Below are 24,720 nucleotides of genomic sequence, written 5' to 3'. Positions count from 1 at the left end.
TCTATCTACCAACCGGCTTGCACCGACGAGCCTCGATCCGCCGTCGAACCGTTCGCGTCATCATGTACCGTCGACCGCGCCGCTCCCGTCCGTTCGACAACGCACGTTTCTACCGTCATTGCCGTAATAGTAGTCGTCGTCGTTATCAACATCATAACGGTCGTCGTCTTCGCCGACGCCACCGCCACCGTGCTGTTGTAGATGACTGTGTTATCATCATCGCGTCCGTTTGACCGGCGGCGGTGATAGTGGCCCGCAACGGTGATAACGGGAGGCGAGTCCCACCACTATGCGTTCGGGCGCCCCAACCGGTCGTTTCATTTGTCGGTTTGTATCGGCGCGCGCGCCCTTTTCCCAAACTTTTATCACTCTTTATCTCCACCACACACGTGCGCTCAAAGCCAGTTTTTGTCACGTTTTCTCGTCCGATTTTCGCCGCTCCCGTTGCTCCTTATTATTGTTACTACCCGCACTCGTTCTTCCCTATCTACTATTACCGTTACCGCTGCTACGTCTTCTTATACCCTCACTCTGTGTTCTTCTTCTGTCACCCGGTCGACTTTTTCCGCTACCGGTGTACTTTTTTCGTTACGTCCGCTCGCCGTACTCTATCGTTCGTCTCGCACCGCGTTACCGTTTCCGTTTCAGACGGAAATTCAATGCCGACGACGGTGCAGTCGTCGTAACTGTAACCGAAGCCGTAGCCGTTATGTTGTACGCGGAAGACGATCGTCTCGTCGACGAGTAAGTGATATGTCTATTTAAATAAAAATCTTCATCCTCGCCTTAATCCCAACTACTTGGGGCCGGTCAATTTAAACAAAAATAAATAAATACAAATGTTCTTTTTTGTCATATACGTACGCGCACGCCAAACCGTCGCCGACCGCCCCGACCCGGTGGTCACGCTCGCGGTTCGGCGTCGTAGGGTGTCGGTCGCGCGCGCTACTCCTCTCGAGCGCGGTCACCGGCCGGTCGCCATAGCAGGTCGTCGGGCGTTCAAACGCGAACGGCGACAAGGAATAACGGAGAAAAAAATAATTGTCGTTATAAATCGTAATAATTACAATAATAATAATAGTCATGGCGACCGTCTTGTTTACCCCGCCATTTAGATTGGCGTTAACGGTACAGGGCCAGTCTTATAATGGATTTATTATTGTATAGTATTCTTGTTTACATTTTTTTTATCTACCCAATCGTATATTTACTTTAATGCCTATATATATATATATAGATAGAGAGTTATTTTAGTTTGGGACAAAACTATTGTTCTTTTATCGTTCGTAAACGCGTCCAGTTATTTCTTCTTCTTTAAAAAAAACTGAATTTGTTTGCAAAAAAAATAACGAAAACCCTTTTTTAAAAAAAACCGTTCGCATAAAATGTCGTTTTACTCTAACGTTAGGGACACAAACGCGTCAAGGAGGTAATCAACGATCGCTATTAGCGGGGACACTGAAAAATGCATATGGTGCGAGTCGCCCGACCGGTTCGCTCAGTTTCGACGGCGATACCGGCAACGTTTTTATGCGGCTTTTTTTTTTCAAAAAGGTGTTTTGTGAAAAACGTTTTTTCTACTCCCGTGGAACGTGTGGCTTAACGGAGGGAAATAAAAAAAAATTAATTTCAAACTCGCTAGAACCGTTGTTGTCACGCGTAACGACGCCCGCGCCGGTCCATTTTCCACTTTGGAAATTTCAAGACCTCACAAAAAATAATTGATTTTTGTTTGGAACGCTTCGAGAAAATAAACGCGTCCAGCGACCGGTAAGAGCTTTGGATGAAGAGGGGGGGGAGTGTTCTCGTTTGAAAATTGTACCGTCGCGACTCTTTTCGGTCCACACCATATATATTACCACTCCGTATGCGTTACTATATATAGTATTATATACAGAGTGAAACAGATCTAACTGACAACTGTTATAACTTATGATCTACATAACATTTTATACATTTTTTTTTTTAAATCAATATTTACAATATAGAAACATGAAAATTATTAACATTGGAATAAGCATTTGTAATTATCATGAAAAAACAAGTAGTAGTATATCAAGATTATTAAAACAAATTATAGAAACACAATAATGTTTCTAATTATTGTAATAAAGATAAGAAATAATCATTTCTGTAAAAAGCATGTTAAAAGTTATTATAATCCATGGAAAAGACATCGCGTACTGTTACCAGTAAATAACGTAATTTAACAGTTTACTTCCTTACTTTACTTAACATGGACTAATACTTGATACCATAGGAAATTTGTAAAAGAATCAAAGTTTAACAAACTTCAAAATGCTGTATAAACGTAAATACTTAATTAAAATAAGAATTTTTGCTGTTAAAAGTTTTCTTTAAAATGGCCATTTTAATATTAAAAAAAATTTTAATAAAAAAATTAATTTTAAAAATATTTTTTGTAATTGCGAAAAATAACATAAAACATATTTTAAACATAGTTCTATTTTGTTGAATAAAAAGTTGATAAAAAAATAGTATAACACGATATGTAGATCATAAGTTATATGAGTTGTCAGTTAGATCTGTTCCACTCTGTATCTATCTATCTATCTATTTATATATATAAATAAACGGGTGTTTTTGTGAAAATTGGACAATTTTATTTTATATATATATATTTACACAACTCACGCGCGTATAAGAAAGGGGAAAAAAACAAAGAACGCTCCCCTGAGCGGCAGCGTTGCTTTCGTTTTCGCGCGTCTCGACCGTTCTCACCGATTTTCTCGTTTCAGAATCGACCGGTTCCTGGGGGACTACTACTCCGACGACGCGCCGCCGACCAACACTCCAGTGGATAACGTAAGTCACACATTATACATTTATTATATACATAATATCGTGTATATATAATTATAATTATATATACATACATATATATGTATTTATATGTATGTTTAATAATATACTTGTAATATATATGTGTGTTGAGTGAGTAAGGAAACTTTTTAAGAGGACGTTCTAGTAAAGACGAAGTGCATACAACGCTCCAGAGATGGCGTTGTGTTCCATATCGGCGGCAAGGTCACACCTTCAGCTCTTACTACCATACTCTAGCAACCACCCCTCCTGTGAATCGTTGTAAACTGGTACAGAGTTGTTGCAACCATAATAAAATGTGTAAAGAGTGTGCCCTATCATAGTTTGCGTTTTTTTCGTATTATGCACATAGTAACGTCTTATGTTTCTATGGGTCCGTATACAATCTGCAAAACACTATTGCTGTTGAATGGACTTTAAAAACACGCTGTTTTCGAATTGATAATTCTGTTATAATATCAATAATAGATATCATTTTTAAGTAATAATTATATTAATTACTTTATGAAAATGCATAGTAAAATTATTTATAGTAAGCTTAATCGTGGATTTTGTTTGTTACCACTTTTTCTCAGCTCTCACCGAACCGATATCTTTTAACGATACGTCAAAAGATCACAAATCGTGATAGTCGAAGACATTATCCTCAAAAATTGAAAAAATTTCTTAATCATTCTATAATATTCCAAATTTTTGGGTACCATATTACTGTATAAATCATTTCTAAAAATTTGATTTTTGATGTCACTTGAATTTTTACAATTATAATCAAATTTTATAATACGATCAATTGAGTAAATTTTTTTAAACAACTTTTTGATTGGTTTTTTAGTTAAATTGAATCATTGAAATTAATTTAGTTCTGTATTTTTTAATTGTAAAATCTAGCTATCAAACCTTTTAACTGAGACCCCAAACTTTTCTCTTGTATTTGTTTTTCGATGATATTTAAATACAGAAATAATCCAATAAGTCATTAAGATAATCAATAATATTTTAACAATTTGAAACATTTTCAAAAGTTATTTTTTCAAAATAAAAAAATCCCTCTTAAGGATCAGGTTTTCAAAAAAAAAAATACTCCAAATGAAAAAAAAATATCCAAGGTATTTGTACGAGTGTTAAAAAAAACATAGTAAAATGAATTTCTACTTAAGTTAAAAAATATTGAATATATTAAAAATGAGCACAGGAACAGAGATGAATCGCGAAGCGAAAAACTTTTTAGCGGAGATCCTATCTAATATTTCCCGGCCAATGAAAAAATGTGCCTTGTAGGGATCTGATTGAATTACAGCGACCGCTATTACATCAATATATATTGTACTTACTTTGAATTTTTGTTATATCTTTTTAGAACTAATTGACGGGTAATTTTATTTTATTAGAAAATAATTTTTGTATTACTTTTATTACCTATTTAAAAAAACAAGTACAACACCACATTTTAATGATAATCATAGCCAAAATGCTTGAAAATATTTCGTACAACACGCGACAAGCAATGCTACAGTAAATATGTCAAAATTAGTTTTGCTTAACTCACTTTAAGCACATAAAGCAGGGGTCTTCAACTTTTTTATGCAGTGGGCCACATATTATTTTTTAATAATCTTGCGTGCCGCAATTGTAGTAAAAACATATATTTTACACATGAATTCAGTTTTATAATTACAATTTTTATGATTACATTTTAAATTATTATTATTATTATTATTAAAACATATATAGATAAACATTTTTTTTAATTACAAATTTTTTATTTTATTTTTAGTGTGATAACTGACATTGTTTTTCACTAACTAATTTGTTTATATTTGGTTGGATCTGAGACGATGCAATTCTGAGTGAATTTTCCAAGTGAATGTCAGTTAACCGAGCTCTTGTTTTAGATTTCACAATTTTCATTNGCTCTTGTTTTATATTTCACAATTTTCATTCGTGAAAAAATATGTTCACAAGTGTATGTACTGCCAAAAAGAGACATCATTCTTAATGCGTTGTTTCGAAGATTAGGATATGTCTCTGTGTCAATATATTTCGAATAAAAAATTGAAAGTTCAACATTATTGTACTTTTCTTTTAATATTTTATTGTTTTGTAAATCAATGATCTCCATTTGCATATTTTCTGGAACAACTTCAACTGATAATTAAAATGGAATTGAAAACAAATTAAACAATTTTTCATTAGCTTTGAAATCTAAGAACCTCGAATCAAACTGTAGTTTTAAATCAGAAATTCCTTTTGCGTATTTTTTCGTTGAAGTAAAATTGTATTTTGACAAACATGGAAAGTGAGTTGTGTTATTTTTTTTTTTAGCTGGATTTTCCACAGCAGAAGTTTATTTTCGAAAGATTTAATATGATCGAATAAATTATAAATTAATTGGTTTTGACGTTGTAAGCGTAAATTTAACTCATTCAAGTGCAATGTAAATATGTGAGATCATGCAAAATCATTTTTCTATTCTGAATCATTGAGTTGTTCAAATATTTTTCCTTTACTTGCAGCAAATTCAAAAATTTCTTTTCTTAAAACAAAAACCCTTTTCAAGACTTTCCCTCTACTGAGCCAACTAACATCTGTAAAATAGATTAAATCACCTTGTTAAGCGTCTATTCCACTTAGAAAGTTTTTAAATTCTCTATGATTCAATGCTCTTGATCTGACAAAATTTACTATTTTTACAACATCTTTCATAATAGTTTGAAAACCAACAGATTTCGCACATAAATTTTCTTGGTGGATAATGCAGAGATATTGCATCAGTTGTAATGCACCACATACCCCAATTTCTTTTTTAATGAGCGCTATGAGCCCTTCATTTTTTCCAACCTTTGATGGGGCTCTATCTGTTATAACTCCAGAAAGGTTATTTGATGTCAAAACGGTTAAGTGTCGATTTTAATGCATTAAAAATATCTCAACTTTTTGTTGTGCCTTTCATTGGATAAAGCGCGGCTAATTCTTCAGTGGTATTAAAATTATAATCGATACCCCGAACGAAAATTGCTAATTGAGCTGTATCTGACAAATCTGTACTTTTGTCAAGGGCCAGGGAATAAAAAATAAATTTAGAAATTCGTTCTTTTAGGGTACTCTTAATATCAGTTCCTAGTTCTTCTATACGCCCTGCTATAGTTACACATGATAAACTCAATTTGGAAAAAAGTTGTTTTTATGCTGGACATAAAATTTCAGAGGCCGCTTCCACTCTTTTATAAATTCACCATCAGTAAACGGCTTCGATTTAGCGGCAATTTTTTGTGCTATTATATAACTAGCTTTGACACTGGCTTCTGAGTCTTTATGACCTGTTTTTAAACTTAAAGACTCACCTTGTATATTTTTCATTAACAATGCAAGTTTGTCAATTCGAAGTTGTCCTTCTATCATATCATGTTTTGCTTTATGTCATAATGCATAGTTGGGGATACATTTATGATTTTTTTTTAATCAAATCAAATGTCTTGGCATAACAATATCTTTTTTCACTAGTAATAGGATAATTTGTTACCATAACTATTAGATCAATTTCAAATTTGAAATTCAAATAGAAAATTTTATGAGAATAAAAAAATAGTATTGTAAAGATTAATATGCAGTCTGGACATTGTATAATTACTATTTACTGTAAATTTAAAAGAAAAGCTCAATACTTTTTATTTTATTGGGGGATTTTTTTTTCAATTTTTGAGGTTAATGTCTTCGACTAGATACGATTTGTAATTTTTTGATATATCGTTGAAATAAACTGGTTCTGTGAGATCTGAGAAAAAGTGGTAATAGAAACAAAAAAAAAAAACATATCATTGTAATACCAATACCTTCTCAGTTTCACATCGAAGCTAAAATTCTGATAAGTAATAACAATTGAAACATTGAGTGTCGGCTTAATAACATTGGTTCCACGTATTAGCTAAATTATTTAAAGAAATATGGATAACGTTCTCGGCGTCATATCGAGCCATACCGCACGCCGCACCATTATCTGTTAATATTTTTAAAATATAACCGATAAGGGCAACACAAGTCGACAAAATAGATCAACAAAAGCGGTCTAAAAAATATCTTACAAAAATACATATTACTCACTCTATATTACATTTAGAGTTTTAACACCTATTACAAAATCGAATGAAGACAATATTTCGAAGACAATTTCATATCCATTTTGGGATTAACCTAATATTAAGCTTGATAATTGAATTTTGAAAATATAATTTTTATTAAACTTCAATCAGTTTAACTCTTTACTAATACAATATATCAAAAAACGAATTAGAAATTATCTCCAAATTATTGTTCTCTTTCGTTTATATAATAGGTGTTATTGCTCTAAGTGCAGTATTTAGTGTGTAAAATACAATTTTGGAAGACATGTTTTTATGCTCTAAAATTGGCCGTAAAACGTGTCCTCGTTAAAACGACGACGACGATGGAAACCTGTTTCCTTACTCGCTCAACAACTCACCTATGTGTTGTATTATTTAATACAATAATAATGTATTATTGTACTTATTTAATTGAATATTGATTTTTTCGTGTTGACTTTTCAGAACAAGGCCGACACGTTGTCCGTTCTCGAGTCGACAAACACCTGTGCCACCGCTGCTGCTCCTGCAACTACCACCACCGTCGTTTCGGACGATGTGCAGTTTGTCGGGTAAACTACACGTTACTGTCGCTACTACTACTACTTCTAATACTACTAGTAGTAGTACTTCTGTCTACTATATTACGAGTAGTAGTAGTAGTAGTAGTAGTACTTCTGTCTACTGTACTACTGCTACTGTTAATCTCAGTGTGCGTGTGTTTCAGCGAGAACAGCGCCACGTTCGAGATCCTCGACGACAACGAGCACTACGGCGTGTACGAGCACGACCCGCACCGGTGCAACTGGAATGTCTTCTACAAGCCGCTGTCGAACGTGAGTAACAGCAGTAGCCGTCCTACTCCGCGGGTGTTGCGCGATGTCGTTTTTGAAAAAAAAAAAAAGATAAATATTTTTCCCGTTTTATATTTAAAACTTTTCTCTTTGTTGTTAAATGGTCTATAGATATATATTTATTATACTATTGCTATTGTTATGAATAAATTATATATACTTATACTTACACAAATATGTATGTACATATATATATATATATATATATATGTATATTAGTTTTCATTCAAACGCGCCCGCGACCCCATTCTGCCAGGTCGAATCGTTTCATTCACATGTTCAACGGTTGTCCGCTCTCACACGTCTTATTAGGATATGTTCCGTTATATCTAATGGAGGATTCATTAATTACCAACCGAGTCGTCGAGTTTACGGAAAAAAAAGTAAACTCTTTAGTTAAATGTGAAACACGTGGAAAATAATCGGTTCCATTTCTCTCCAACAATTTGTCGCGGACATAGGAATTTTTTTTTTTTTTGCGATGGGGTTTGACTCGCATTAAACATTCGACTCGTGACTTTTTTTCGTTATAATTTTTTTTTTCTATTTCATACAATAGTGTTATGCCCGCAATGCGTTTCGTATACGGACCGATAGACTGACAGACGGACAGTTAGATAGACGTGTATAGTAGACTTTCCGATAGCAGGTCGTGATGGTATTCGATATGGCACGTGATGAAAACGCGCGCTCGACTCAATCTCCATGCGCCACGTTAATGTTTATTTATGTTTTTCTTTTTTTTTTCCAGGATCAACACGCCGCCGTGATAAAACAAGAGCCCGGTAAAGTATCGCACTTTAGCGGTAGTGATTATAGTAGTAGTAGTAGTAGTAGTGAAGCGCAGCGCATGCGCCTTACTACTACCATTACCACTACTACCACCATCACCGCTATTACCACTAATACTACCATTAAAACTAAAAAGTCGCCGCGTTCTCACGCATTTGTTTTTTGACCGTTTGCAGGACTCCGGCCGGACATCAAGACGGAATGGGACGACGGAGACCCCATAGAAAGCTTCTCGTTCGCCCGCGAATACGAGGTAACGGTTATGTCATTTTTGTCGTTAGGCCCGTTTCACACTAGCGCGTATGAAACGCGCGTTTTCTTACGCGTCGTTTATAGATACGTTGTTACTATGTAGCATTTCACAGCACCGCGTATGATACGCGCGCGGATTTCAAGTCGCGCGTTTTTCATAATCCGTACGCGAGGCTCATCGGTCCCGCGTATGATACGCGCGCTGACCAAACATTGATATGAATGAACATGTTCACACTGACGCGTACAACGTACGCGTCTTGTATTTTTTCGTCATTTTGTCATGACTTCTATCCCTAGCAAGTTCTCGAAAAATGACTCTCATTATAGACACTGAAATTTTAATAAATGAAGTTCAATTAAGGCTAAATTTATGGAATTCGAGGGATGAAAGATATAAGGACAGGGATATTAGAGCAGCAACCTTTAGAGAAGTAGCACAATGTGTTGTAGCGGGGTTCGATGCTATGAACAGCAACGATCAAAAAGATGCAAGTGAGTATTTATGCATGTATATTGTATACAGGCATTGTCTCCTCCGGGGGCTGTNTACAGGCATTGTCTCCTGCGGGGGCTGTCGATCACTCATCTCATTAAAATGTTTCTAATAAAATAAAATTGTATGTGCACATACAGGTAGGTCAAAACAAACGATTATCTTAACGCATAAGGTTAGAGGAAGTAAAATGGGAGAATAATTGGAATATATCATTCTTTTTTATTACTATTTGTTTTTAAGAGTGTTCTGGAACATTTAATAATAAATTAAATTCGTTTACGTGTAAAAAATAACTCGCTTACACTCAAATTCATTTTGTTGTCAAATGAACACGTTATAATAACGTTCATTAAAAAAATTAATACATTCATAAAAGTTGTTTTTGTTTATGAATAGTTTATCTACAGTCTGTATAATTATCCATTAATATAAACGATTCAATTCAAAAAAATTCATATCTCTACAAAAAAGATTTAAGTCATANCAAATGCATATCTCTACAAAAAAGATTTAAGTCATACCTTCAGTGGCGTAATTGAAGTTTGTTTTAAGAGGGCATATAAATAAGAAAAATGTTCACTACCTAAACCCTTCCAAAAAAATTGTATCTTCATTAAATATTTTTGTTCTAAAGAAATCATACGCCTAAATCTCTTTTAATTATGCTCCTGGATACCTTAGAATGAAATATGACATATTCATTTCTAAGAAGACTGTACACGTTTTTTTATTTAAATTCATTATAAATTAAAGAAAATTATAAAGCTACAAAGCAATTATACTACAATTAAATCGCTCATGAGATTCTAAGTAATTTTTAACAAGTTGAAAAATTAAAAAATTTTTTAAAAATTTCAACGTTCCTCATAAATAGGAGAAATTTCCAAAAAATTACGATTTTTAAAATCAGTAAAATTCGAAATTTTTTAAACTTTTTTACTTTTATCAACTTTTTTAAAAATGGATGAATAAAAACCATTTTGTTTAATAAACATCTTAGATATTTTCTTTTTATTAAGTATATTTTTTGACCCTTTACCTGCCCACAGGGAGAAATTCAAAATAACAATTTTGTATTAAAAGTTAACTTTTTCAACCTTACCTTTGAAAATGTTCCGGAAATACTCCAAGCTTCAAACATATGTTAAGTTATAGCTTACAATGCACATTAGAAGTTAAATTTAAAAAAATTGTCCCGACACCTTATCTAATCACCTTAAAAAATTACAATACAAAATATTGAATATCAATGTCATACTACTTTAATTTCTATAATATTTGTTTATTCACGTATTATACTTATAAATCATAAAACTAGTCATCAGGATATTATTAAGGAATTAGGAGCCAATGTTGCTTTGGTATAACCCAACAATTCCTTCTAAAAATTAAACTCAATCTACAGATATGCATCGATACGATTTTTATGATAGTGATTTTAATTGCTGTCAGATATAATCTATACTTGTATCAACTATGTGAAGTTCTAACTGTGCGGGTTTTTTTTTGTTTTTTGAATAATAAATATATATATTTTAAAATTACCATTATCATGGTTCAGTGGACAAAGTACAGCAAAGGTGGAAAAGTGCCAGGGACGCAAAAATGCGGTCAATTGCAAACAAAAGAAAACTAAAATCTGGGAGTGGAGCGAAAAAGCAAAAGGAATACGTGTATGATCGTCAATTACAGTTTCTAGAATCGCAAGCTGAACTAAATGTGTTGAGTATATTTTGAAATTTATTTATTTTTACAATTTAAAGTTTAATTGATAATGAGTCAATTGATAATATATTTTATTTTTTTTGAGCAACGGTTGCACACGTATTAGATAAGTTCACGTGAAACGTCCATATTAACACCCTAAACGCGGAAAAAATGTATTTAGAACAACTGTTAATATATAATGATATTTAACATGAATAATATTTTTGTAGCACTGAATCAAACATGGATAACTCATCTTCTGATCACGATATCAGTACATCAGTGTTCGAAGATCAGACAATAGAAGTTGAGCAGGCAGCAGAAGAAGTTCCCTGGAAAAGAAAAAAAGACAATAAAGGAATTAAACAGGGAAAAAGAACATGGAATGATACTGATTTCGAAGAAAAGTTTTTATCAGTACTCGAGCAGAGTTCGAAAGAAGATGAAGATCGTTCTTTTATGGAATCTCTATTGCCAACGTTGCGGTTATTTAATAATGACCAAAAACTATTATTTAGAAGTCAAGTCTTAAGCCTTATGATGACAATAAAAAATACAAGTAATGTAAGAGCTCCATACAAAGAACCTTACGACTTTTTTTCTCAACAATATCCAGTTAACTATGGTCCATGGAATCATAACACGTCATCTATTCTCACTACGTCTTCTTCTACTCCTCCTGAAGTAAATAGCTATCAAAGTTACCAGTCGTTAGGAACTCCAGCAGAAGGAGGCCAATAGCCACCTCAATCAAGCCACCAATCAACAAATGAAATAAATTAAACACAATTGTGTTTAAAAAAATTATTGTTTTTATTTATCAAATTTTTTATTTGATTTTTAACTTATAAGTTAAATGCTGAATAAATAAAACAGGGCATTAATCAGTGAAAAGTTATTTTCGTTATTCTTGTTATTTTTTATAATTTTTATTTTTTTAGTTATTTTGTTCGTTTCCAGTGTTAAACATATGAAAAATGGAAGGTTCCCCAACAATCAATAGCATAAAAATATATAAAATATTACTTTTAAAATTTTTTATTTGTATGTTTATACTAAGAACAATTTTAATAAATGTTAATTATACAAAAATGTTATTTTTTAGTAAAAATAATTCTTGTGGCAAAAACTTTTTACCAAAAGAATAAAAATCAAAGACCATTACTAGTAGTACTAAGAAGACATTTAACATAAACTTATTGAGCACATTACTTATATTGAATTAATGAATCATTCTATCTTGCCATTCTACTTTACCAGCTTCGCTTATAAAGTAATTGGCAAACTGGTCCCTTAATATATTACCTGATCTATTATAAACATCAATTGAGTCATTAAGACTTTCAAAACCATTAATACTTAATGTGTCTTCAAATCTAAATCCATCTCTGTTCCTGACAAAATTATGCAATATACAACAGGCTTTAACAATTTTTATAGAAAGTTCTACGCTTGTGTTCATCGATCTATGGAAAATTCGCCATTTGTTAGAAAGTATTCCAAAAGTTGATTCTATATATCTTCTTGCTCGAGACAAGCGATAGTTGAATACTTTTTTTTTGTAATTCAAATTGCTTCGTGCATATGGTCTAAGTATGCTTTGAGATACACCAAAAGCCTCATCAGCAACTATTACAAACGGTAATGGATTTGATTGGCAAGGTAAGGGTTTCGGTGGTGGTACAAAAAGTTCTTGATCTTCTAGTTTTTTGTAAAATTTTGTTTTTTTAAAGACTGTTGAATCACAAAACTTTCATTGAGCTCCTACATCAATAAAAGTAAAACAATAATTTGCATCACAAATAGCCATAAAAACTATTGAATAGTAATGTTTGTAATTATAAAAATCTGATCCACTCTGGATTGGTTTGATTAAGCGAATATGTTTTCCGTCCAAAGCGCCGATGCAATTTACAAAGTTAGCATCGTTTTCAAAACCCAAAGCAATTTCTTTCCACTTTTGCTGATCCGGCAAAGCCATAATTTCAGATTTAAGTCCCCATAATTCGCTGCATACATCTTCTACTATTTTACTAATAGTAGATATTCCCATTCTATAGGAGTAATGAAGGTCTGTGAATGAATTACCCGATGCTAAGTATCTATAAATACGAACTAATTAAAATATTACGTCAGTATTTATTCAAAAAAAGTTAGTATGATTTTTGAGTAATTACAAATACCGTTAAGTGGGTAAGATATCGTGTGTTAATAATAAAAATCTCAAAATATGAATTTTCAATTTAATTAATTTTTTTTTTAAGTATAANGAATATGAATTTTAAATTTAATTAATTTTATTTTAAGTATAAAAAAGTACAAAAAATTACTTTTATTAAACCCTTAATATTTTCCTATAGAAAAAACATCTATTCCCGTCATTAGATTGATAATTATTATGTAGTTATTATAAAATTAGCCCCTTAAATAATTTATTTTAAGTAATATTTATTACTTACCTTAATGTTATGCACAGCCTTTCTGTCGGTGAAATAGGTACGCGAAAGTTACTATTTACGGTTAGCCCCTTTTCTAACTTTGAAAGTAGTTCATCAAACGATTTTATCGACATTCTGAAATAATTAAAGAATTTCTCCTCGTGGTCTCTTAATTCAGAAAAAAGGGTTGCAAAAGCGCCTCTAAGAGGTCTTTGAAGCAGCATCGGGTGAACCCAAAATCGCCTATTTTTTTTTATTTTTGAAGTATTCTTTTTTAAAATGTGCCTGTAGGCCGCAAAAGCCAACATGCATCTTGTCTGTTGGACATTCATTTTGAAAATAAATAGAAAACGCTATAGCAAAAACGCGGTAAAGTGTGAAATAAAAAAAAAAAACGCCGCGCGTTTTAAAGCGCGGCGTATGAGAATATCGTATACGCGCGTACCATACGCGCTAGTGTGAAACGGGCCTTATAGTAGTCGTTGTTGTTACTATTTTATTTTTGTCACTATTTTTCAGAACATAGAAAAACCGCACTGGTCCCGGTGCTGGCAGACGCTCCCAGGCGCCCGGCGAAACGCCGACGCCTCCGTCTACGACGGAAGGTTCTTCTCGGCGACAGCGCAATGCGGTGGACCGCCGAACGAAACGGCCGGACAAATGGTAATTGTCTGTATTGAAATATCGAAAAAAAAAACGTATTGGCAGTAGTAGTAGTAGTGGTATTGAGTAGTAATATGTTGTGACAGTAGTAATAGTAGTACAAAGTTTAGTAGTGTGCGTAGCCGAGAAGTCGAAGACGTATTTTAAAAATGTGTTTTATTTTTAATTTTTTTTTTAACGCTTTTTCCAGATGTTCGCCAATCGACCGCCGGCGGTCATGGTCAGCGATTCATTGAAAACGATACTGAAACCGTATTGCTCGGTGTCGTCCCCGTCCCCGTCGCAACAGAACGACGAAGACGATGACGATAACTACAATTACAACCTCGCCGCGTCACCGTCGACTGGCGTTGTCGGCGGCGGTTTCGCTGTACACCAATCCGCCGACGATAGACCGGAAACGTCCGTTCCTCGCCCTTGGATCGCCGCCACCGCCACTGCCACTAGAGGTATGCCGACGACACGCATTAATCTTCTTCACGTTTATTCTTCTTCTTCACACAGGTAGAAACGTGGTGGCCGCCGTCAATCGCGCGCCGACATCCAAACGGAACGACAACAACGGTGGTTCATCACTGGTCAACAACAACAAACGTGGAGGCGTTTCCGGCGGCAGATATTCCACAAAGGCCGTGCCGCCATCGCCGTTTGCAGGTCGCCCCCTTTTAAAACATACGCCCGCCGCCGCCGCCGACGGCAAACGTCGACAGACAGCAAACAACAACGACGACGATTCGGGGTGGTGGTGCCGCCGGCGGCGGCGGTGGCTACCCGCCGTCGCAGGTCCGGCCAAAATGTTCGGAAACGACCGCAACCGCAACAACAACAACCGCCAAAATCTCGACCGGAACAACCGCAATCGCAACCAGAACAACCGCCAGAACCGTAACCAGAACAACCGCAACCGCAATCGGAACAACCGCGACCTGAACGACCGGTACGATAACGATTACAACCACAACAATGCGCCCGCAGCAACCGCCGCTACGGCCGCCGTCCAAGCCGTTGTCGTCGATGCCGATGCTGTGGCCGCCGCCGCCCGGCCGAACCAAATGAGGCGTCTTACCTCCAGCACGGCCACCACAGCGGCCGCCGCCACCGGCACCGCCAACCGCCGACCATCGTCGTCGCCCTCCACGACCAAACGGAAGGACGGCCCGGCGGCGGAACGCGAGACGTTTGGCCGGAACAGGAACATCGCGAGCGCCATGATCAGAGATGTGAGTATCGTCGTCCGCGCGCGTTGTCGACGGGCATCGTTTATTTTACGCCGTCTTTTTTTGTTTCCAGTACCTGTCACCGGTGTCGCTAGTGGGCAGCACCGTCGAGTTCGAGTCCAGGAAGTTGGCCAACACGGGAGTTCGCGAACAGCTTGACCGGGCGTTCAGGATGCACGGCGCGGTGTCGGTGAGTGTCTTTTGTCGTCGTCATCGCCATTTTTTTTTTTTATACTATTATATATTTATATATTAATAATAATTTTTTGATGATTTTTTTGCGTCTAGAATTCCTGGTGGACTCCGGACGACATGCTGTACATAACGTTCGCCGCCAGAAACGTGGCCAGACAGATCCACTCGCTGTACCCGGTCAACGGCAGCAGTTCGTACTGACCGGGTGCGCCAATCTTGTCCGTCCATCCAGACCGTTGTACATTTCTCGTTGGTCGATCGATTATAATTAAAATTGTGTGATTGGCGTTATATAATTCAATTGGAATTGTTTTTTTCTTCTTGTTGTACAACATTTGTACAAAATCGTTGCTTAAAAGCGCGGCGGCCGCCCTGTCGTCGCACGTCAAAGAGAAACAAAAGTTTTGTTTATTTATTTATTTATTATTATAATTTTATTTTTTTCTATATAAAGGTGTGTATATATATATATATATATATAAATTACTCGTCTGGGTTTAAGTAAAAGGCGTTTGGGATATACGTGTATGGTTTTTTTTCCCATTAAAATTGTTAAAATTAAAATTTCGGGTTGGTATTTTTTTTTCTATTGGTTATAATAATTTCTTTGTTTTTGCATTTTTGTCCCCCCTCGTTAATTTGAAGCAAAGATAAGCGTTATAGTTAATATATACATAAGTTTATTGTATTTCAGTTAAACAGTTTCACGAGTTTTAATTGTTTACATGACGACGACCTTGTATCATTTATCAATCAATCAATATATATGTAATGTATAATATGTCTATGTAGTAGTATGCAATGTATAATATGTATACGTAATATATAATATTTATGTTGTATGTTTATTAAAACGTGTAGTTATTCTTAAAATGCTATAGTACCGTTCGTGTGTTTAATACAATTAGCGCAATGTTGTGTACGTGGGAGTGTTGTTGGGTTGGGTTGTAATTATTTAACGTTTAATATCAGAGTTGAATTTTCATACGTTTACGGCGAGCGAGCGCGTAACACGTCTCTGTTTTCCCTTTTATATCGATTTCGGACGACTTAGGAAGTCGAGTTTCGAAATCCATGTCGAGTCCGAGACCGACCGGGACTTCCTTCCGATCGGACTGGTTGGGTTTGGTTGGGTATGTGCGTAGAGTTCGACGTTTCGCGACCGCGCATACTCCCTCGACGAAAACGACCCGGAAAAGGACCGACGGAAATAAAAAACATAATAATTGAGTTAATATGTATTTTTACATTTCGACGTGTTTCGATTGGAAAAAGAAAAATGTAACGAGCAGAATTCGTATTACGCGCGGCGGGCCATATCGACGCAAACGATTATTAAACATTTTTAAGGTTTACCAAATGATTAATAAATATTTAACGTTTAGCATTTGTATAGGAATAACTATTTAAACGCACAGAGTTGCGTAGAAACGCCGTCTACTGAGACTACACCGGTTTGCTACGATTTATTGTGACAAGAAACAAGTTTTCCCCGTACGTCTTGTACCGTTAACGAGTGATCGATATGAGTTTTGTGATGACGTATCAATCTAAAAAAAATAAATAATAGATTATATAAAATAAATATGAAAAATATTAATATTTAAATATCGGAATATCTTATTCCGTATGAAATTTCGTTATTCGATGACACGGACCCAACCCAAACGCATTGAGCTATTCTCCAGTCCCGTACATCTAAGCAAGCTCGTAAACCAACCAACCTTCAACGACTGTATCAAGTACGGTGGAAGGTTGTGAGCCGTCATAATGGACACAAAGATTTTCAAGTCTATCAAACCTATATACGTCGGATTGTCTTCTACGACGTATTAAAACCACATTTTGGCAACGCAATATAATTGGCTTATATGTATACAAGTGAGTACAACTTTACAATATAAATATTTTTTACAACATTTATATATTTTTAATTTTTTCTTAGACTCCTTCATATACGTGCTCAGAGTCGGCGACTTCCACCAGGACTTAGCTGACAGCCCCGATTTACAGGTGCGTATCACTTTGATCGAAGTGCAGCAATCTCAAAGAAGGTGAGGCCACAGGTCTCGTCTGAAGACAAGCCGGGTGTCTTCTTTTCATCGGTGGGATAGCAAGGGTGATCTTTGTGCAGGCTAGATGCGTCCACGTGTAACAGTAAATCGGGTTTATTTTTATCCGCATATCAACTTGTGTTGCTCCAACGCTTGTTGACCTCAAAGATTATGCTTTTTAGGCTGGTCATCAAAGCTGGTGAAGCAACGTTTGCAAGTGTATATGCGGCCTTAGTGTTTAGTTTCTTGGCTGCGCATGAGTCTCGAAAAATCGGAAATGTAAACGTAATGTGATTTTTCAGAGTCGCCAATATACAACAGGTCAAAATGATTGTGTTATTCTTGGTTGCGACTCTTAGTTATATACCGACTACTTCAACTTGACGTCGTCTCGTTCAACGCCATATACATTGACAGACACGCTAGAGTTTCGTTACTCAAATATTTGAATTTAGGATACAGGTGTGGGGAACGTCAAACCCGTGAAATCATACCTGTGTTCCTCGTTAAAATATTTTTGATCAACGCGAGATTTATTACTCCCGCTAAAATGTCTTGCTAAAATGGATAATTTGAAACAAGATTGATCGATATTATGTGGGTTGATGATTGCTTTTCTCTGATTAATTTCTGATGGGATAGGGATAATGAGGGAATTAGGCGGTGGTCTCAGAACTCTCTATTTTACCCTACTTTGAATATTTCGATATTTTTCGAAACTTATATCAAAAATTGTTTTATATACATTTTTTTCATAGCTACCTGTTCTACGACTGTTTCACACCATCATTCTGTTAAACGTAGAACTAACAGCAGTAAGATAAAATCGAAAACGTTGCATATTCAATCCCGGACGCGAAAAATTTCATCGAGATTGATTCCGCGTTGGAACGGGGAGCCGTTTGGTATTATAGGAAAAACGTGGAAAATTTCGCGAGCCATCGAGATATTCTGCATGCTGTTAAATCCAAGCTGGTTGCCAAACTCTGTGAAATTGCAGTTGTTCGGCCGATAAAATATAATCTCAAATTGGAGGCCTCATACCATATATCGCTATCGGAAGCACCGCCCGAGTAACGGGCTTTCAAGACATAGGCTAGGGCGTTGTTGTTCGATACGGACATTGTGGATGCTGTTAATAATGATTTTGAGATTATTCTCGTTGAGGAAGACATGTACTCGGGCAGGAATAACGGATTCACGCTAGCGCATATCGACGGATTCATGCTCAGCGTATACAAGTATACACTCGTCGCCGGCTCATCATATATTCCTGACACACCCAAAATTTTCCATAGAAAGGCAATCATCAACCCTCAAAACATCCATCAGTCATGTTTCAAGTGGGCCATTTTAGCGAGACACGTTAGGGTTAATAATAATACGCGTGTTAATCAAAAATATTTTAATGAGGAAGACATGTATGATTTCGCCGGGTTGACGTTCCACCATAAGTGTGGTTTAAGTTGTATTACTCCAACGTACATTACGTTGGAGTAATACATACGTGATTCTTGTGTGTAGCCAAGTTATTGTCGGTACCTTTTGTGCATTATACGTTCTCGTCACCATTTCTAGCTCTTGCTACATGGTTCAATGGTGCACATAACTTATAATCATTTTAATGGATTAATCACCCTGTGATTCCCTGTCATTATAAAACTGCTATAACAGTCTATGCCACTGTGTGTCTTTCATGTATATACAAGTTGTGTTTTGCACATTCTGTTGTTCCTTGGCTCCCNGCCTCCTTTTGTATGTGCGCCATATATTATATTTTTGTGTTTTGCACATTCTGTTGTTCCTTGGCTCCCTCGAGCTTTCGTATCTGTGCATGACTTTTGGTTTCACCCTGTCCTTATCTGATGTATTTACTTATTGAGTGACTACCTTTGTAGTCTTCAACATTTTAACGCAAAGTATTCACACTGTCCACTTACTGTCATCATTCATCTATTGTACGTTACACAGTTAAGTCTTTATTTGTTTCTAATAACTATATTATATTTTATCTATTTTGTTCATAGCTGCATTGTCGGCCATTTTAGTATTAAGTGACCCTCAATCCACATATCTATGATATTTCATATTTATTGTTATTTTAATAAATAACCCTTGTTTTGTAATTCTTATAACTTCTTTTAGTGTAAGGACCATCTTTAATCTCATAGACAGTCCACTTTCTACTATTATGCATGAAATTTTAATATTGTTAGTTATATTTTGTAAATCTGTGGGTATAACTTTTAACCACCCATATAAGATGCAGGTTATATTTACAAATAATGTATTACAACGTTCGTTGGTAATGATGTATGATTTATTTTAGTTTAAAAATTAACACCACAAAAACAAAACTGAAATTTAGATTTTTAATTATTTAGACTTTTAATACTTTGAAGTATTTGTAATACTTTTAAAAATTATTTATATTTGTATGTTAATACTTTTAAAAAAATGTTTTCAAATACGTATTTTGAATACGTTTTTTCTGTATTATTCGAAATATAAATTTTGTGTATTCATTATGTATATACAAATGAAACAATAGTTATAAATAGAAAATATAAAGTAATATATGAAAATATTAATAAAATTTAACATGTTATTAAATATTTTTGCATGTAATGACGTATGATAGTTTCTATTAAACAAAAAATAATGTAAAATTTTACTATAAAATAAATTTATGAGTAGATATGTAATTTTATTGGATTATTTAAGTGAAATATTACAACTCCAATATTACAACTATCCATTAATATGGTAAGTCACGCAATTTACTAAGAAATAATTGTATTATGTAGTTTTATTCAGATTATTTGAAAATGTAAATTCGTCACTAGAAATATATACATATATTATATTATTTTTAGACACGAAAAGAAGTTATCTCATAGTAAAATTAACATAACCATGCATACCCTTTAAAATATACTATCGCTACTGAATTTTTTTTCTTAAGCACTACATAGGTTAGAAAAATTTAAGACTTAATATAATAAATAAATTTCATTTTAATGTATTTTTTTTTGCTTACATAAGACTTACGGATTATTTTCAAAAGTTAAAATGAAAAAGTTAATTATTTTATAAATTTTCAAGAAATGTAGCTGCTAAAACTTGTTTTTAATTTACCTAGCTATTATTAAATAAATAATTCAAAAATTGGAAGTTTTTGAGAAAACAGTCTCCATTATCAATAATAAGCAATTATGACAGATTTCATCTCACCGAGGAACTAATTTTTAGACTAAGGGATTCGTTTATTATAATCTACACAATTATGAACAAAATTAAAATGATCAAGAATATATTTTTATGAATTCCACGTATTTTTCAATTTATCAATTATTAAAGACTATTTCAATTTTTAAAATAAGTTTAAAACAATAATGAACGAAAAATACTAGTACTTTTCGTTCATTATTGTTTCGAGCTTATTAACACTCTTATATTAGTTTCACATGTATATGTGTTGTTTGTAACTCCACGCGGCACGTGTTACTATGTCGCGTATTCCGTCTTGTATGACCTTGAGACTAAACTGTTGTAACGCATTCACCCCACTCCGTTCACTACTCGCCGACAACAATACTGCCGTGCTAAGCAAAAACAGGATAACTCCAAAATTAAAAAAAAATTTTTTTTGTTTCTATAGGTAAATTTAGAGGTTTTACGCCGATTTTTGATGTAAAAATAGCATATTTCCTATTAAAACCCATCTAAAATTGTAATATAAAATAATAAAATATACGGTAAGTTTAATATATTTGATGTTTTGTAAGCGAAAACTCGGTAAATCCAAATACTAAACAAAAACTTGGTATATCACATAAAAAATAATGGAGTTATCGTCTTTTGACTTATGTTCATATATTGGGAAAAAAGGGTATCTTGATTTACTGTTAAAAATGTTTTTTCGCGTTCTTGAAAAATCATGTTGACTGGAGTTATCCTTTTTTCGATTAGCACGGCAGAATATTTGCCTGTATATTTTTATTTTTGGTTTTCGTACCCGTATACGCGTGCGTGCCATCAATTGTATATATATATATAACAAATTTTTATTGTGATTGACACGGCCCCGCGTCGTTTCGTTCTACACGATGCCCCACGACTCGTGCCACCTTTATCAGCCGTCGCCCTATTTTATGAGTATTTGACTGACCAACACCGCGCTTATACGCCGCGGTGCAAAGTCCAACAAGTGCCGCACGGCCGACGACGTCCCGCCACTAATGATACCGTAGTAGAGATGGAAAGTTTAGTTCATATCTGTGAATAGTTCATTAGTTCATAGTTCATTCAAGTGAATAGTTCAAGTGAACTATTCTTAAGTTCACTAATTTTATTGATCATGCTGATATTGTTTGGCAATGAACTATTCATTTTATCACTATTAGTATAGCAGTACACAGTTCAGTTGTAGTTCACACTACTTATGGGCAATTAAGTTACAAACTAACCCTTAACCTGAACATCATAAACTAAGAAAAAATTATTATTAATACCCTCATGGCTCATGTTATCATTATCACCTAATTCAAGGTAGATATACTGACCAGTAGTCTTAAGTTAAATCAGAAATCTGATCTAATATTTGTACATAGTATGAATTTATTTTATTGTTAAACAGTTAAAAACCGTGTAACATTTTAACAATATAATTTATTTGTTATCTAATTGTAAACAGCTATTAACCATTTACAGTATTTCGAACAACGAACCACAAAGAATTTTTAAAGAAGTTCGCGAACTATTTCATTTATACATTGCTACCAATTTTTTTCGAACTGTGAACTGTTAAGTTACAGGTACTGAAACAGTTCAGAATAGTTCATCTAAGTGAATAGTTCAAATGAACTATTCGTTCACGAACTTAACATCTCTATTACGTAGTCTTCTTCTCGTTGTCAAAGTGACAACGTCAACAAACTGATCTGCACTCGCGTACCGACATTATTTACGCTGCTAACCTTTTGTCGCCCGAGGATCACGCCGGACATCGCAACGTCGACGCCAGCGACAGTGCCGCGATATTATGCGAAGATCATATATTCCTATCGCCACCGCTAATATTAATATATATACACACTCACATATATATATACAGGGTGTTCAGTAAGTCTGGAAACGGGTTTCTATTGTTCTCATTGTTTGTAACAATGAGAACAATAGAAACCCGTTTCCTGACTTACTGAACACCCTGTATATATGTATATGTTAATATTCATTTATATATTCCTATAGTCGACGCCGCTGCCGCCGTATATGCCTCGTTTATAATGTTCCCCCCACCACGCCCGCCCACAAAACACGGCTATACCTCGTGCATGATACGTTTACGTACTTAAGTTGCTTTACATGTATATATATACAGAGTGGCCCAGCATTCACTGACAACTTAAATAACTTTTGATCCAGTTAATATTTTTAGCTGATTTTTTTTTTTAAATAATAGTTATACATTAGGCCTATAGCTATATCTCAATAATTAATTTTTTACATTTTTTTAAAAATATTAATTATTTTTAAATTTTAAATAAAATGTAAAAAAAAAGAATCTAAGATAGCTATTTTGTAGAGTAGAATTTAAGAAAAATTTTAGTAAAAAAATAACTTATTAATATTCAATAGTAAATATTCTGTAGCGTTTTGAAGTTTGTGAAAATTTGAATTTTCATGTATTATTTTACGGTATTAAACATTGAAATACGTATTGAGAAAAGGACAGAAGAAAACACTATCTTTTCGTGATTACTATAATTTACAACCTTGGCATTAATACCACAAACTTTAAAATGCTATAGAATATTTACTACTGAATATTAATAAGATATTTTTTTACTAAAATTTTTCTTAAATTCTACTCTACAAAATAGCTATCTTAGATTTTTTTTTTACATTTTATTTAAAATTTAAAAATAATTAATATTTTTAATAAAATGTAAAAAAATTAATTATTGAGATATAGCTATAGACCTAACGTATAACTATTACTTAAAAAAAAAAACCCAGCACAGGGGGGTCGCGGCACAGTGGTGACATGGTATAGATGGATAATGATATCTGACAGTGATTAAAATCACTATCAAAAAAAAACGCTTCGATGCAAATCTTTAGATAGTGTTTAATTTAAAAAAATTGGTGGATTATTCCAAAAGCTTCATAAACTGCTAGTTCCTTATTAATATCCTGATTAAGATAAAGTATGTCGAATGAAAAAGGGATTATTAAAAAATATTATTTCTCATAAAAAAATAATGTTGATCCATACACTTTTCAATTTGTCATTGCATTATAAAATTAAAAATGTAAAACATAAAATCGAGAATTTTCACACAATAATAGCATTCGGTAGCCATTTTCACCGTGAAGATAAAATAAAGNATGTCTGTTTTCACCATGAAGATAAAATAAAGCCAGAAATTTTTTTTTTGCATAATAAAGAACATTACATTAGCTTTAATTTAAGATATATATAAAAGTGTCAGACCTTCCGGAACACTTTCAAAATTTAAGTTGAAAAAGTCAATTTTTTGTGAAAAAGTTGTCATTTTGAATCCCCCCCTGTAGGCAGGTAAAAAGTCAGATTTATAAAAAAAATATACCAAATGATAGGTAAAGACATCATGCATCTACAAAAAAAAGAATTATATTGATCCATACATCTTTCAAAAAGTTATAGCATTATAAAGTTAAAAATATAAAAAAGAATTTTTTTACAAAAATCGTATTTTTTTTATTAAGTTTAATGTCTGTTTTCACCATGAAGATAAAATAAAGTCCGAAATTTTTTTTTTCCATGATAAAGTATATTACATTAGCTTTAATTTAAGATATATATAAAAGTGTCAGACCTTCCGGAACATTTTCAAAAGTTAAGTTAAAAAAGTTAATTTTTTGTGAAAAAGTTGTCATTTTGAATCCCCCATTGTGGGCAGGTAAGGGTTAAATTTATGAAAAAAATATACCAAATGAAAGGTAATGATAGTATGCATCTATATAAAAAATAATTATATTGATATGTTTATTTTTGAAGAAGTTATGGCACTTTTAAGTAAAAAAAATTGAAAAAATTTCGAAAATTAGCGATTTTTAAATT

The 24,720-nt window shown here is 33.9% G+C and overlaps 3 protein-coding genes and 1 pseudogene across 6 annotated transcripts in view; 3 read left to right on the top strand and 1 right to left on the bottom strand.

Moving 5' to 3' along the window:
- The first annotated feature begins 279 nt into the window (after positions 1-279).
- On the top strand, positions 280-16,412 carry LOC126897388 (type-2 histone deacetylase 1-like). Of its 2 annotated transcripts, none has more exons than XM_050670937.1 (11): positions 280-744; positions 2,760-2,826; positions 7,407-7,513; positions 7,653-7,777; positions 8,547-8,580; positions 8,764-8,840; positions 14,003-14,146; positions 14,337-14,595; positions 14,651-15,366; positions 15,437-15,553; positions 15,652-16,412. In XM_050670937.1, exons 3-11 carry the CDS (start codon positions 7,498-7,500, stop codon positions 15,757-15,759), a joined length of 1,596 nt encoding a protein of 531 aa, XP_050526894.1. In that variant the 5' UTR covers positions 280-744; positions 2,760-2,826; positions 7,407-7,497; the 3' UTR covers positions 15,760-16,412. The 2 variants fall into 2 exon arrangements, with proteins under 2 accessions (XP_050526894.1, XP_050526893.1); XM_050670936.1 differs by having other exon boundaries at positions 287-744; positions 7,669-7,777.
- On the top strand, positions 8,853-12,094 carry LOC126897399 (uncharacterized). Its single transcript, XM_050670957.1, has 3 exons — positions 8,853-9,334; positions 10,900-11,059; positions 11,276-12,094. The coding sequence occupies exons 1-3, from the start codon at positions 9,154-9,156 to the stop codon at positions 11,784-11,786; spliced, it is 852 nt and encodes a 283-aa protein (XP_050526914.1). The 5' UTR covers positions 8,853-9,153; the 3' UTR covers positions 11,787-12,094.
- On the bottom strand, positions 12,209-13,992 carry LOC126897394 (uncharacterized; annotated as a pseudogene).
- Positions 16,413-20,249: 3,837 nt separating the features above from the next.
- Positions 20,250-24,720, top strand: part of LOC126897396 (uncharacterized) — a 65,411-nt gene continuing 60,940 nt past the window's right edge. For all 3 annotated transcript variants that reach the window (XM_050670950.1, XM_050670949.1, XM_050670951.1), the window contains exon 1: positions 20,250-20,378. In XM_050670950.1, coding sequence (XP_050526907.1) covers positions 20,376-20,378 — 3 coding nt within the window. In that variant the 5' untranslated portion in view covers positions 20,250-20,375. The remainder of the gene's footprint in view (positions 20,379-24,720) is intronic.

This window comes from Daktulosphaira vitifoliae, unplaced genomic scaffold (assembly GCF_025091365.1).
Source record: "Daktulosphaira vitifoliae isolate Bord-2020 unplaced genomic scaffold, ASM2509136v1 Scaffold_2, whole genome shotgun sequence".
Lineage (NCBI taxonomy): Eukaryota > Metazoa > Arthropoda > Insecta > Hemiptera > Phylloxeridae > Daktulosphaira > Daktulosphaira vitifoliae.
The sequence above is the reverse complement of the archived record's forward strand: the minus strand, read 5'-3'. Positions and strand labels throughout refer to the sequence as shown.

What these genes read in the sequence shown, in the direction of transcription:
- LOC126897399 (XM_050670957.1), top strand. Translation starts at nt 9,154, where the DNA reads ATGACTCTCATTATAGACACTGAAATTTTAATAAATGAAGTTCAATTA. An exon ending in CAACGATCAAAAAGATGCAA is followed by an intron (nt 9,335 to 10,899) that starts GTGAGTATTTAT and finishes ATCATGGTTCAG; the next exon opens with TGGACAAAGTACAGCAAAGG. An exon ending in TCGCAAGCTGAACTAAATGT is followed by an intron (nt 11,060 to 11,275) that starts GTTGAGTATATT and finishes ATATTTTTGTAG; the next exon opens with CACTGAATCAAACATGGATA.
- LOC126897388 (XM_050670936.1), top strand. Translation starts at nt 290, where the DNA reads ATGCGTTCGGGCGCCCCAACCGGTCGTTTCATTTGTCGGTTTGTATCG. An exon ending in GACGATGTGCAGTTTGTCGG is followed by an intron (nt 7,514 to 7,668) that starts GTAAACTACACG and finishes CGTGTGTTTCAG; the next exon opens with CGAGAACAGCGCCACGTTCG. An exon ending in GGATGCACGGCGCGGTGTCG is followed by an intron (nt 15,554 to 15,651) that starts GTGAGTGTCTTT and finishes TTTTGCGTCTAG; the next exon opens with AATTCCTGGTGGACTCCGGA.